This window comes from Fundulus heteroclitus, chromosome 9 (genome assembly GCF_011125445.2).
Source record: "Fundulus heteroclitus isolate FHET01 chromosome 9, MU-UCD_Fhet_4.1, whole genome shotgun sequence".
Lineage (NCBI taxonomy): Eukaryota > Metazoa > Chordata > Actinopteri > Cyprinodontiformes > Fundulidae > Fundulus > Fundulus heteroclitus.
Window position 1 is genome coordinate 19,733,807 of NC_046369.1, and position 13,033 is coordinate 19,746,839.

Here is a 13,033-nt window from a genome sequence, read left to right on the forward strand (position 1 = left end):
CAGCAACGTTGCCTTTGCTTCTTTTCTAATAAATTAATGAGGGCTTTTACAGCAGAAACGTCAGAAAATGTACTCTAATGCCGTCCCTATGTCTTCTTACATTACAATTTTTAAAGTAGATTTTGAAGCAAGACAAATCGGTATGAGCACATCACGCTATACAAGAAGTTCGGAAATTGGCCACCAAATTATGATCGGTGCATCTCCACTATGTAGACAAATATTAGGTTTCATCATCAGTGTAAGACAGATTTTTGTAGCACAACCACTTGTCGGCTCGTTGTTTTTGAGAGACTGTCCAGAAAGCAGACACAGCTCACAGTAAACGTAGAAAGCAGCAGAAAGACATTCAGTCTGTAGAAGCGACATGAAGCCGTCTGCAGGTCGAACACACCTGGAAACAGAAAGACCCTTTTTCTTATTTCTCTTCCTTTACTCTTGGTGGGACAAATTAAAGGCCATTATCTAATCTGCACAGCATCTTAAGATCCATGTTTTGCAAATTCATCGCATGTAAAAGTACACGTGTGGAAGCCATTTTGACCGAAGCAGAACAAGATAAGCAGATTAGCGTTATTATTAAAACAAGGGAAATGACTCCCCAGCTATCCTGTTTTTTTTTTTTTTTGTTTAGTTTTTTTAAATGGAAGGTATTCTTTGAGCTCGTCTCGGTCCATCCGTTCACACTAAACAAAAACAAAACAAGCCCTCGCTTAGCTAAAAAAAAAAAAACATTATTACAGTCAGCTTTTAAAACCAGCAACCACTCTGGTGGGAATCTACAATTCAACATTTTTTAAAGAAGCACAAATGAGACACGTACCAAAAAAAAAAAAAAAAAAAATGCAATTAAGCTTTACAATCTTAAAAAGCTGTACAATCGACTTATTACAACGTTTTCCCATAAAATGTTCCTTCATTCGTTTGGAAAGGAGTTTTTTTTTTGTCTCTTCTCTTTTACAAGTGTGCAAAGCAGAGTTGGATCACTTCTGACGAATGATTTCATGACGGTCCAGGACCAGCAGGTGAGTGCGCTGCCGTAAAATACCGCCTATCCTTCGCTGAACTGACTGATCTGCTCCGAGTTGGGGAATAAAAAAAAAATAAAAAACGGTCCTTCACAGTGCTCCCTTCAGTCAGACCCTTAAAATTAAATTAAAAACAATAATAAATCGACGCTGGACGCCTTCGTTTAAAGACACGTTTGCATCCCAATACGTTTAAGCACATAAAAACTAAAAATTAAATAAAAAACATTGCAGGCAGTTTCGATTAGCAAAGTTAAAACAAACGTTATAGAACGAAACGTTGGAAAGCTGCGGTGGAAATGCAATGAAGGGAAAAACCTCCGGTTGCTCCTGGGGGGGCGACTGAAGCTTTAAAAAAATATGACGTCCTCCTTGTTGGGGTCTTCTGCAGGGATGGCGTAGGGCGGCGGGGGCGCGCCGTGTCCCGCTGGGAGGCCGGCCGGTGCGTTTGGGCTGAGGCTGCGCGGCTGCAGGTGGGGCTGCAGCGGGAGCGTGTCGACGCCCTGAGAGTGGAGAAGGTGCACGGCGGGGGGAGGAAGGGGCTTCTGCACATTTGGGGGGCTGGAGGAGCTGATGGAGGAGGCGGGGTGGGCGTCGGATCCAGCCTGGTCTGCAGGACTGAGCTGATCTGAGAAAGGTCCAGAAATAACAAAAAAAGAGAAGAAGAAACGGCGTTATTTCTGCACATTTCAGGTTATTTACCTGAACGGATGAGTCACATTCACACACGCTCTGCCCGGTTATTTTTTTTTTTTATTGCGAGTGACTGTGAGAGAACAGGATTAAAAACGTCCGTGTCAGCAGACGGGGCCCTGTCGTTTATCAAAGGGAGGGATGAGAAACTGGATGGGTGTTTACACAGGGCGAGGCCCGCACCGCTCTGAGCTTTTTCTCAGGAATGCCTCGGGGCGCGGTCCGGTTTGTCCAGGTGAGCAACGCACCAGCGGGTTTGTGTCCGTGAGAACCGACGCCAGCCAAACTCGCCGGGTTAAAAACCTGCGGCAGGAAAATTCGTTCGTGCTCAAAACCCCCCCACAACCAGTCGAAGGTTGAGACTTAGTTGTCCATAGTGGTGCAAAACAATGTTTAGCAAGACTTGCAAGCAACGCCATTTGATTCGTGATTTACCTTTACTCATTTACTTTCAAGATTACAAAGCTCGATGTTTAAAACTGTTATTGAGGAGTTGTTTAAAACTGTTATTGAGGAGTTATGTATACATCTAAAACACGTTTAAAGGAGGGAAATCCGGCACTTTACAGCCACGACAGGGTAGATGCTCTGTTGCTGGACCTTTCAGCTGGAGATTAGAGACGGCCGTATTATTATTATTATTATTAAAATTATATTATTAAACCCTGGGCGGCACTTTGGGTCTGTGACATTTACAGGTGCTGGTCATGTAATTAGAAGACCATGGAAAAAAGTTGATTTCTTTCAGTAATTCCATTCAAAAAAGAGAAACTTGTATAGTACACTGCAAAAACAGAACTAAAAATAAGTAAAATTTTCTTGAAATTAGTGTATTTGTCCTTGATTTGAGCAGGTAAATAAGATTATCTGCCAATGGAATGAGTAATTTTACCCCTAAAATAAGATAATTAGATATGATGCACTTGAAATAAGTTAATAGAGATGAGTTCTTCCTATTTTAAGTGCAAAAATCTTATTCCATTGACAGATTATCTTATTTACCTGCTCAAATAAAGGACAAATACACTAATTTCAAGAAGATTTTAACTTATTTTAGTTCTGTTTTTGCAGTGTATTTTCATTCATTACATGCAGACTGATCTATTTCAAGTGTTTATTTCTATTAATTTAGATGATTGATAAAACTGACAGCTAATGAAAACCCCTAATTCAGTATCTCAAAAAAATTTTATATTGTGAAAAGGTCCAATATTGAAGACACCTGGTGCCAGACTAATCAGCTAATTAACCAAAAACACCCGTTAAGGCCTTCAAACACTCTCAGGCTGGTTCTGTAGGCGACACAATCATGGAGAGGACTGCTGAATTGACAGTTGTCCAAAAGAAGACCACTGATAAGGACAAGACACAGAAGATCATTGCTAAAGAGGCTGGCTGTTCGCAGAGCTCTGTGTCCAAGCCACTGATCTCCATTTATTCACTGGAGTGCTGATTTTGCCGAAAGACTGAAGTCACTGGCCGCCATCTTGCTACTCCCTACTCTCACATAATCCCACGGGATTTGGTTGCAACAACAAGTAGTTTTCTGGCTGACTGAAAACGTTTCACAGGTAATTCTACAGTCAGTGGATGCACTAACACTATGAACTACTATGAAATTAGGTGCTGAAATATTTTACATGTTATTCATATTAAATAAATAAAAAAAATAAATATATACACATTATATATATATATATATATATATATATATATATATATATATATATATATATATATATATATATATATATATATATATATATATAAATAAATAACAGGCAAAATATTTCAGCACATGACTTTCTCAGTACTCTATAGTTTTAGAACCTAACATAAAAGTATATGACATTTGTCAATTTTAAAAGTCTTAAGCCACCCCTGATCATGAGAAAATCCTCGTTATTCGATGCTGTAGCGCACATATTCACTAGTTACTGAGGGGAAATGCAGTAATCCAGAGAAAAGGAGCCCCAACTAGTGCTGCACATGCTCACAGTGCAAAAACGGAACTAAAAATAAGAAACATTTACTTGAAATGAGTGCATTTATCCTTGATTTGAGCAGGTAAATAAGATGATTTGCCAATGGAATAAGATTTTTGCACTTAAAACAGGAACAACTCATCTCTATAATCTTATTTAAAGTGCAGTATATCTAATCATATTATTTTAGGGGTCAAAATACTCATTCCATTGGCAGATTATCTAATTTACCTGCTCAAATCAAGGACAAACGCACTAATTTCAACAAGTTTTTACTTATTTGTAGTTCTGTTTTGGCAGTGCATGCTTTCTACACTCAAAAAAAAAAAAGATTCATTCAATGAATAAAAAGAAACTTGCCCCTTCACTAAAAAAGGTTGTGGTATGCAAATTACAACAGCTGAATACAACAAAAGGTGCACACACACTTTCATAAATCACACACGGATCATGTCATACTATAATTGTCGATAAATGAGGGCCGTACCTGTGTGGTGATGCAGGGAGTGGGACTGAAGGGGCTGCTGGTGGGGGCTGATGGAGCGTTTGGCCTTCAGGACATTTTCATCTCTTGCAGACAGTTTCAGGGGGAGCATCTGCTTCATGTCCACCGAGGCTAAGAGGTTCAAAAGGGGGAGTGGGCGGGAGACAAAAAGAGGCAGCGGGTGATTTGACAGCAGTATTAGATTTCACTGGTGGTCTGGAGCAGAGAAGCTTCTCATAGGGTCCCCTACGTTCATCATTCTGGGTGTAAAAACTAATTTACACAGCTAATGCGCTCTAATGGGGAACCAGGAAAGCATGTCAGGGTCAGACGTGTCAGAGTTAACAAAAGAAGCTCCGATAAACGCATTTATACGTCGGCTGTGGCTTCACAGCTATTGTTGGAGAAGACGCCCGATTAAAGTAAAAGGAAGCAAAGAGGCTGGAAAAGTCTTAAAGTCTCCAACTGGGACTTAAAAACACGCACAGACACGCAGAGAGGAATGCTACAGCATTCCTTTTCGCATATTTTGGAATCATTTCAAAAGTGCAACCAAAAACGTGTTTGGCTCCCAGATAAACATCCACGTTTCCAACCGAGGGCTTTGATGGAGTCGCTGGGTGAAAAGCCTCTGAACAAACGCCGCTAGGAGGTCGTTTTAATCCCACGCAACGATGTGGACTCCTGAAATAGGTCTGGACTATTAATTGCATTTGGAATATAATCACAACTTAAAAAAAAAACAACAACACAATTTCCAAATCGCAGAGGTCTGCATTTTTTGGCTATGTAACAATTAATGGATGAGAAACGTCCTTTAGGTGTCTTTAATATGTTTAAAGTGGGTTTGCCTCCACATGGAAGGGAAGAGGGTTGCAGCAGTGAGATAATCTAATTTTATTATTTGTTTTACCAGAAACTTTCAGGAATCTCACCGTAGCATTAAGTAGTGGTCACTCATTTTAACACATAGACTTGTTTGTTGGTTGCACAAGGATTGATGTCCAACTCAAATAGCTGTTCTCTTAAATAATAATATTCAGATTAATAAAAACTGTTAAATTTCTTGCTTTAAATACTCCTTGTTTACAAACATATTTATCTACAGGCCATTTTTGTTGCTTGTGGTTAATGCAGAGAAAAGTCAAAATTAAATCGCAATTATGGTTGAAATATATCGCAATTTTGGATTTTTTGGCAAAGATCGTACAGCCCTAATATGTTTAAAAAGACATGATAAATTAAACAGAAAAAAAAAAATAGTCACATTAAATCGCAATATTAAAGATAAATTGCAATTAGATTATTTTTTTAAATCGTTCAGCCCTATCCTGAAAGCATCTGCCTGAAGTGGGTTTAATTTAGGGGCATCGGAGTAATGACGGCTGAATACAAATGCATATCAGATTCTATCACTAGAAATCCTTTAAACCTTTATATATTATTATGTTTCCCTCCACTAAATAATTATGGCACATATTATGCTGGTCTCACACATGACAGCCTATTAAAAAAAGTCATAAAAAGCTCCAGGAGAGCGAATACTCTGGCGTGGGGCTGTAAACGAGCACGACGCCGGGTCCTCACCAGAGCTGTCGGTGCGATGCGACGCCTTCCCGCTTTTGCCGCCTTTCCCCTTGCCGCTGTTGATGGCCGCCAGTTTGGTGGGGATCTGCTGCTGCACCCCGGCCAGCTTGTGCTGGTTGGTGGTGCTGAAGAGGTGGAGCGGCACCTCGGTCTTCAGCGGCAGGGGCAGCGTCGACGAGCCGGCCTCCCGCCGGACCGTGACTTCGGGCCGCTCGGCGTAGTCGGCCTGCGCCACCGAGAGGCTGCCCCGCACCATGGCCTTCTGGGAGTGCGGCAAGTCGGAGATGCAGGTGGAGGACGAGAGGAGCTCCCCGTTCAGACTACCAGACATCGGCGCCACCTAAGTCACAGAGGAGACCGTCGGTCAATCGCTCAGAAACAACTGCACTTCATCTTGTAGGTAGCCTCGTTTATTAAGCATACCGGTTTGCAAAAAGGGAACTAAAAGCACAGTTTTCTTGAAATTACTGTATTTGGCCTCGATTTAAGCAAGTAAGTTTAAAAACCTTCCAACGGGACAAGATTTTTGCACTTAAAATAGGAACAACTCATCTCCATCATCTTATTTCTAGTGCAGTATATCTAATTATCTTATTTTACACTCGTTTCAAGAAAATTTCAATTTTAGTTCCCTTTTTGCAGTGCGTTTGCTAGTTGCTGGCACTTTACACCAGGGGTGTCAAACTCATTTTGGTTGAGGGGCCGCATACAGCTTTATCTGATCTCAAGAAGGTCAGACGAGTAAACTCATTGCAAGATTAAATAGAACTAATAAATGTGGACTTGTTGTTGATTTTTATATGAAATTAATTTCACTTTTACACAATATATTATGAATAACCTCAGCGTTTTTAAGAAAAGTATGTGCAATTTCAACAATATTTTTACTCAGTTAAACATTTACTTGTGCATTATGCATAAGAACTGATCACAGTGATTATACAATGTTGAAAAACATTTATTCACATTTTTTGGAACTTAAAAACACTGTCCTGCATGACAAAATACATCAAACAGATAAAAATTAAGAAATGATTTAAATTTTTCCACACCTGAAGCTTAATCTGCTGATTAAAACACAGCGCCCCTCGTGGACAATATAGGAACTGCATATTTTCAATTAAACGAAGTACATGTTTTTTTCAATAATTGTTTTATCATTCTCTTCCTTTTATCTCCTCTTCCTTTCACCTTTTGTTTTTTTGCTTCTTGTTCTTCCTTTCCTCTCCTACTTTCTCATTGTAGTGTCCATATCATTTGAGATATTCCCCAAATGAATCATAATAAAACTATTCACATTCATAAATCAAGCGGAGCACTATACTGCTCCACTTCTGAAAGTCAAATCTGAGGAGCTCTTTTTGGCATTAAGACAACAATTATTATTGCCACATTGCCAGACAGGACACTGGGGGGAAAAAAAAAAAAAAAAAAAATTTTTATAATGATAATGCCGGATCGGGCCCTCGGGCCGTATGTTTGACACCCCTGCTTTACACAATAGGTTATATGTTTGATTTCCAAAGCAAAAAAAAATAAATAAAAGAAATCCGCTTCTTCAGTCTGCAGGAGAGATGCAGGCTATGAATCAGCGGCGTGAAGCTGCGCCATCACAGAGATCTGTTTGCTTCTAAGTATTCATAAGCCTGGGAGGAAATGAGAAACACGTTGAGAGCAGTCAGTTTAACGAATGCTCTGAAGACGCACATGGACCGTAAACGCGTGCTGCCACAGAAACGCACACCAGCAGATAAAATGAGAAACATAAAACCACTAATGGTCCCTGTGCACATAAAGGCACGTCGAACAAAAAAAAGAAAAAGGAAAAAAGAAAAAAGACAAAGTCTATAGGACAAGCAGGGTAACAAAAACAGCTCTCTTGACATCAGAGGATGAAAGACACAGGCTGCATTGTTTGCAAGCATGAATTAAAGACGATGTGAGGATCAGGTTCAAACAGGAAGATTTCTACATCAGAGAGCCTCCGTGGGTGTTTGTGTTACTAATCCGGCATCTTACGTTACAAGAAGCGTAAAAAGCCTCCAATAGGTGCCATTAGCGAGGATTACAGAGCAATCAAACGACCTGTTCCCTCCAAAAAAAAAAAAAACACTGGTTTTCCAAATGCTGCTGCAGGACATTTATCAGACTTTAAGCAAAGACATCAAGACATTTGAAATAGAATAGACTTTTTTTTATGATACCGCTTTGCAGATGTGCACAGCTTGCCCACACCAAAAAAAAAAAAAGAACAGCGGCTTGTTGTTCTCACAGCAACGCACTCTGCAGGGCAGACAGCCTTCAAACCACACCTCAAAAACACACATGAAAGCAATTTGTTCATTTGATTTCAGCTCATTTAACATGATCTCACTGAAGAGAGTGAAACTGAGCCACAGCTCCGGATTCCCAACACCACCGATGAGCAAATGATATAAAAGGCTGTCGCATTTCCTCCATCGTGATTCTTTACTTAATCGTCTTTTGCATCAACGCCATGAAAGCATTTCACTCTTCGTCTTAGTTTTAAAGCGTTTGTGAATAACTAAAAGGGTCACGTCATCAGTTTTACACCTTATTGCACCCTCACAGCTCTCAATGGTTTAAGCTCCACATCCGAAACCGAGAGATATGTTAAAAAAATAAATAAATGAAAGAAAGAAAAGCAATTAGCGTTGACGCTGAGAGAGATTAATAATGTGGAGATTCATAGGGCAATATGTCCAGCGAGGGCGAGGAAGTCAGGAGAAATGTGATCTGAGCGCAGCAGCTCGGAGACCTAACAAACCAGCACCCTCCCAAATGATTTAAAGCTCCCGTGGCCGTCCTGTTTGCATGTAATCCAACAGAGAGCCACTTACAAAGCATGAAACATGGTGGCAGTAAACAAAAACCGGCTTAAAGTGTCGCCGCTTTCCACAGACCGAGTTCATTCAGTGCCATTTATGTGCATTCCTGTAACAAAGTCCTGATAGAAGGAGAGGTCTGTGGAGTCCTCTCACGCTGAAATTCAAAAACTGACAAGTGGAGCTTGTAGCTTTAGTAATTGTTGTTAAATAGAACTTTATGTCAAAGCCATATTGAATTAAATGGCTACACACTAATACAATTATGCTCCAAATTTGACCTCATACGGGACAGTTTAATGCTTGGCATGTAATCGGCCCGCGCCGTGTCCGCGTGTGACGGAGACCCGAAAGCAGCAGAGAACTGTAACCGGAAGAAGACATGAATGATTAGACACAAGATAAATAACACGGTTATTTCATTTCTTTGTTGAAATGAGCTCCTGAAGGTGATCTGGCTCTACATTGAGAATTAAATTAAGCTGATAATAGATTTCTGAGGAGTCGCTGGGAAATAAAACAAAAAAAACAAAAACAAGCAATGAGCTAAGTTCAGATTTAAGTGAGGAATCGGTGCATCTGTTCTGCTTGGTATGCCGTCCACCTGGAACATGACTGATGGTTTGAACACTTTGCCTCCTCCTCTTCCTCCTCCTCCAACTGGAACAGCTTCAGTAAGACGGAGGCCCTTGTGTGGGAAACGTTTCCATACCCTCTTCCCTGACCCCACGTTTCTCTTTCCCCACCATCATCATCATTTCTCCTCTTTCAGCACTCACTCATCGTGACACGCAGACGTTCGATCGTTCCCGGAACGAGACAAACAGCTTCGACCACATAAACGGATATGCAGGTAACCCAAACTCGAGGAAGAGGCGCGCGGCTCCGGCTGTCCCCGACTGACCGCTCGTAAACGGTTAGCACCGAACGCCCTCCAGAGGGATCTGATAATGACGGGCTTGGACCGGCTAATTATACAGCCGCTCATCCTGCAGGTTGCAGGGATTCTCATAAATCAGGCAGATCCTTATAAACAATGCACAGTATATTGCCTTGTGGAAAATGGACACCGCCTAGAGGGAAACTGAGTAAACGCTGCCATGTGATTTAGTCTGAAGGGCCGTTTCAGCAGCGCTAATGATGGCGTGTTGCCACCAGCAGGGGGCAGTCTCTGAGCCATGTGGGTCCTCACGTCCCCCGTTGGTGACCATCCAGGGTCATCTAACCACACGAAGGAATTCAAACTGAGCCATAGAGTTGTGATGAAGTGAAAAATTAAATATCAAGAATAATCACATAAGTTAAATGGAGGCACCATCTTTATTTTTACTGTGTCCCTTATGCACTTATTTATTTTAAGGAGCGGGGCACGAGGTGCAGGGCACTGCACAGCGGAAAAAAGATCGAGCAATTCTATATTTAATCTCTGATCTGACAAGAAAAAGCTAAAATTACCAAAAAAAACATCTGAACCCTACAACAAAACTACACTTTAAGGGAAAAGTAAACTTCTGTTTAAGAAGTCTTGGCCTGCAGTTTCATGGGGGAATGAGGATGAAGGCGCTCTAGGTCAGATGAGACTAAAAGCAGGCGTAACGTATGATGGAAAATAATGCTGCGCATCACGCTGGACACGCGCTCCTGTGGTTTCCCTTCAGCAGACAAGCTGGTCTGTTGACAGATAGACGGACAGAGTCATTCACAGACCAATGCTGGAAACAAGCAACCAAGAGTCTGGGGCGGAGCTAACCCTTCCAGGTACAGGACCCCACATATACAGCCAGGGCTACAATAAAAATGGTTAGATTAAGGTCCAGCCCTAAATTTAATTTGAATACTGTGGAAAAATGGGAAAAAAAATTCAACATTTTCTGTTCACAGACCCTGCTGAACCAAGTGGACTCAAAGAATTAACTTTGTTAGGGCTGAATACAAAAGAACGGCACCTTTTTCATATTTCTTACCGTGGTTAAATGTTCATACAGTTTAGTTTGTTATTTAAATATCTGCTCTTATAGCTCCTCAAACCCAAATAAGGACTTTTCCCGAATCTGTCCTGCCTGTTTCGGTCCATCATCCAAACAAAATAAAATAATTTATGCTTGTAGCTGTGCTGTAGCGACATATGATAAAGTGATATGAACACTCTTGCCTGGATCCTGTAAGTCAGCTTAACCGTGTTCATGGCTCTCTGCACCCACAGCATCAAAAACAAACAAATCAATGCCTCTAGGCATCTCACGCTTGCTGTTTAATCTGGGAAAGATTATTCAAACTGTTACTAATCTGCCTAGTTTCTTCCTTTAAAAAGGAGTTTAAATATTAATTTCCTTAGAAATTAAAAAGACGCGTAAACCTTTAATCTACGATGATTTCTATGACTTTATGTTCGCATGAATCATCTATAATTAGACATGAGGAGAACCTATATGGCCACTCAAGATCAGAAACAAAAAGATAAAGGTTAAATTCTTTGGGAAACACGGGCAAGCAACTACTAGCAAAGTTATTTCTCAAACGCATACGTACGTGGAAAAATAATCTCCCTCCTCCTCTCTCTTTTTTTTTTACAAGGCCTAATTATAGCTCTCGGGGTTGCTGATGAGCCTTAATTTTGGGTGGGGGCTTTTAAATGTGGGATGATATCAGGTTGGCAAAGAGCCTGGAAGAGGTCCTGTGGCTACAAGCTAATGAAAAACTGGTTTGATGTTGTTTTGATGCAGAGCGGGAAGAAACATCGTCGGAACATCCCAGAACCGCAGCAGCAAGCAGAGAACGGCAACCTGGAGACGTGCAACGAAAACACGTTACCGCTAAAACTAAACATTACCGCTTACAGCTGGGGATCAATAAGATGTTGCAGTTTAGAAAGCACATTTAAATCCACTGATTCAGCAAAAAAAAGTCATGATTAGAGACGTAAGAAAGTTTCCTAATTTAATTCACAATTACAACCTTTAATAAAAACAGATGACTGGCTGTTAGGAGGGAAGCAATGAAGACACACAGGAGGCATCGTCTATAAATTAGATTCGTCTTGAGACGACATCTGTTGTGAGAAAAATGAACTAAAAATAATTGAAGAGACGCACCGTCAACCATTATTCAACTTGGTATGGCAAATAGAAACAGAATGGACTAACAGCGGAGACAGCCTGCAGTCAGAGGTCTGCATCAGCATCACTGGTAAATAGGATGCAATTATCAGACGCGTTTCCTGTACCGGCCCCTTCTGACTATAGGTCAGGTCGAAAATCACTGGGAAAAACCCCACAGCACTGTTTAAATTGTTTCTACGGCAGCATTTAGGCAACCTTTAGAGAAAATAAGCAGCGCTAATGAATCGTTTGTGTTGTTATTCCACATTTGAAGAAAATTTCCACACCCAGTGGCTATGCTAACGACCCGGACGTTGGCTGATCACCCCTAGCACCCCCAGGACGAACTCATAAGGCCCGTTTACACTACACTTTTTTAACCGAGCCGAGACCAGTCTGAGCTTGGATGAGTTAACCAAGCCAAGACGACCGTTTACACACCACACTATCCCGGTTCCTCGGTTGCTCCTCGCCCCTTAGTGGAGATCTGCGGTACTGCTGCTCTCTGGGATTGAAGGCGGAAGCAGCAAAACAAATCGGCATCGCCCGTAACATTCAGGATGTTATGCTTGATATTGTGATATTTCGGTGTTTGCGGAGAGTCAGGGGAAGAAGGCAACCATTGGTGAATTTATTTGAGAGAATCTGCTTTTTGGGACGTGGATGAGACAAACGAACGTCTAATAAGGATTTACAGACGCAGGAAACAACAACAGACACTGAGGTTCATCACGCTGCTAAACAGAATCATCTCTGGAAATCGTGTGGCATGGTAAGGAAGCTAATATTATGAATGTCTGAAATTTGTCTGAATGGACTGTGAATCGGGACATCCTATAATTATATCTTATTTACAGCAATAATGCAACATAAAACTGAAGCGGCCCAGTTTAGACCCCTACATTTGCTCTGCAGACACAACCTGGACACAAACTATTCTTGAAGGATTACAGATCTGCTAAAACACAGTTTTCCTCGTGAACGTCATATCTCTGCATGGTCTCGTCTCTCGGGTCAAATGATTGCCACCACGCCTGCTGGGACACAACCTGTGGCTGATTGGTCATCAGCAGCCCGGGGCAGCGACTCACTGCGCTGATGTGTGTTGTCCCGCTTTGTGCAGAGTTATTCTGAATAAACACGTTATCCGATGTGTTACACACACACACACACACACACACACACACACACACACACACACACACACACACACACACACTATCCTGATGACAGAATGGTGTGAGTCAGGCCGTGACAAACTCACTGATGTCTTTGTTTTCTTTGCACCGGTCTAGATTTTGTTCCCATGTTT

General features: G+C 41.3%; 1 protein-coding gene across 2 annotated transcripts in view; it reads right to left on the minus strand.

The window, feature by feature from the left end:
• Positions 1-573: 573 nt before the first annotated feature.
• arhgef18b (rho/rac guanine nucleotide exchange factor (GEF) 18b) overlaps positions 574-13,033 on the minus strand; it is a 75,525-nt gene continuing 63,065 nt past the window's right edge. For both annotated transcript variants that reach the window (XM_021324199.2, XM_036141192.1), the window contains 3 exons: positions 5,778-6,117; positions 4,194-4,322; positions 574-1,656 (listed from right to left, as the gene is read on the minus strand). In XM_021324199.2, the coding sequence (XP_021179874.2) occupies positions 1,379-1,656; positions 4,194-4,322; positions 5,778-6,117 (747 nt within the window). In that variant the 3' untranslated portion in view covers positions 574-1,378. The remainder of the gene's footprint in view (positions 1,657-4,193; positions 4,323-5,777; positions 6,118-13,033) is intronic.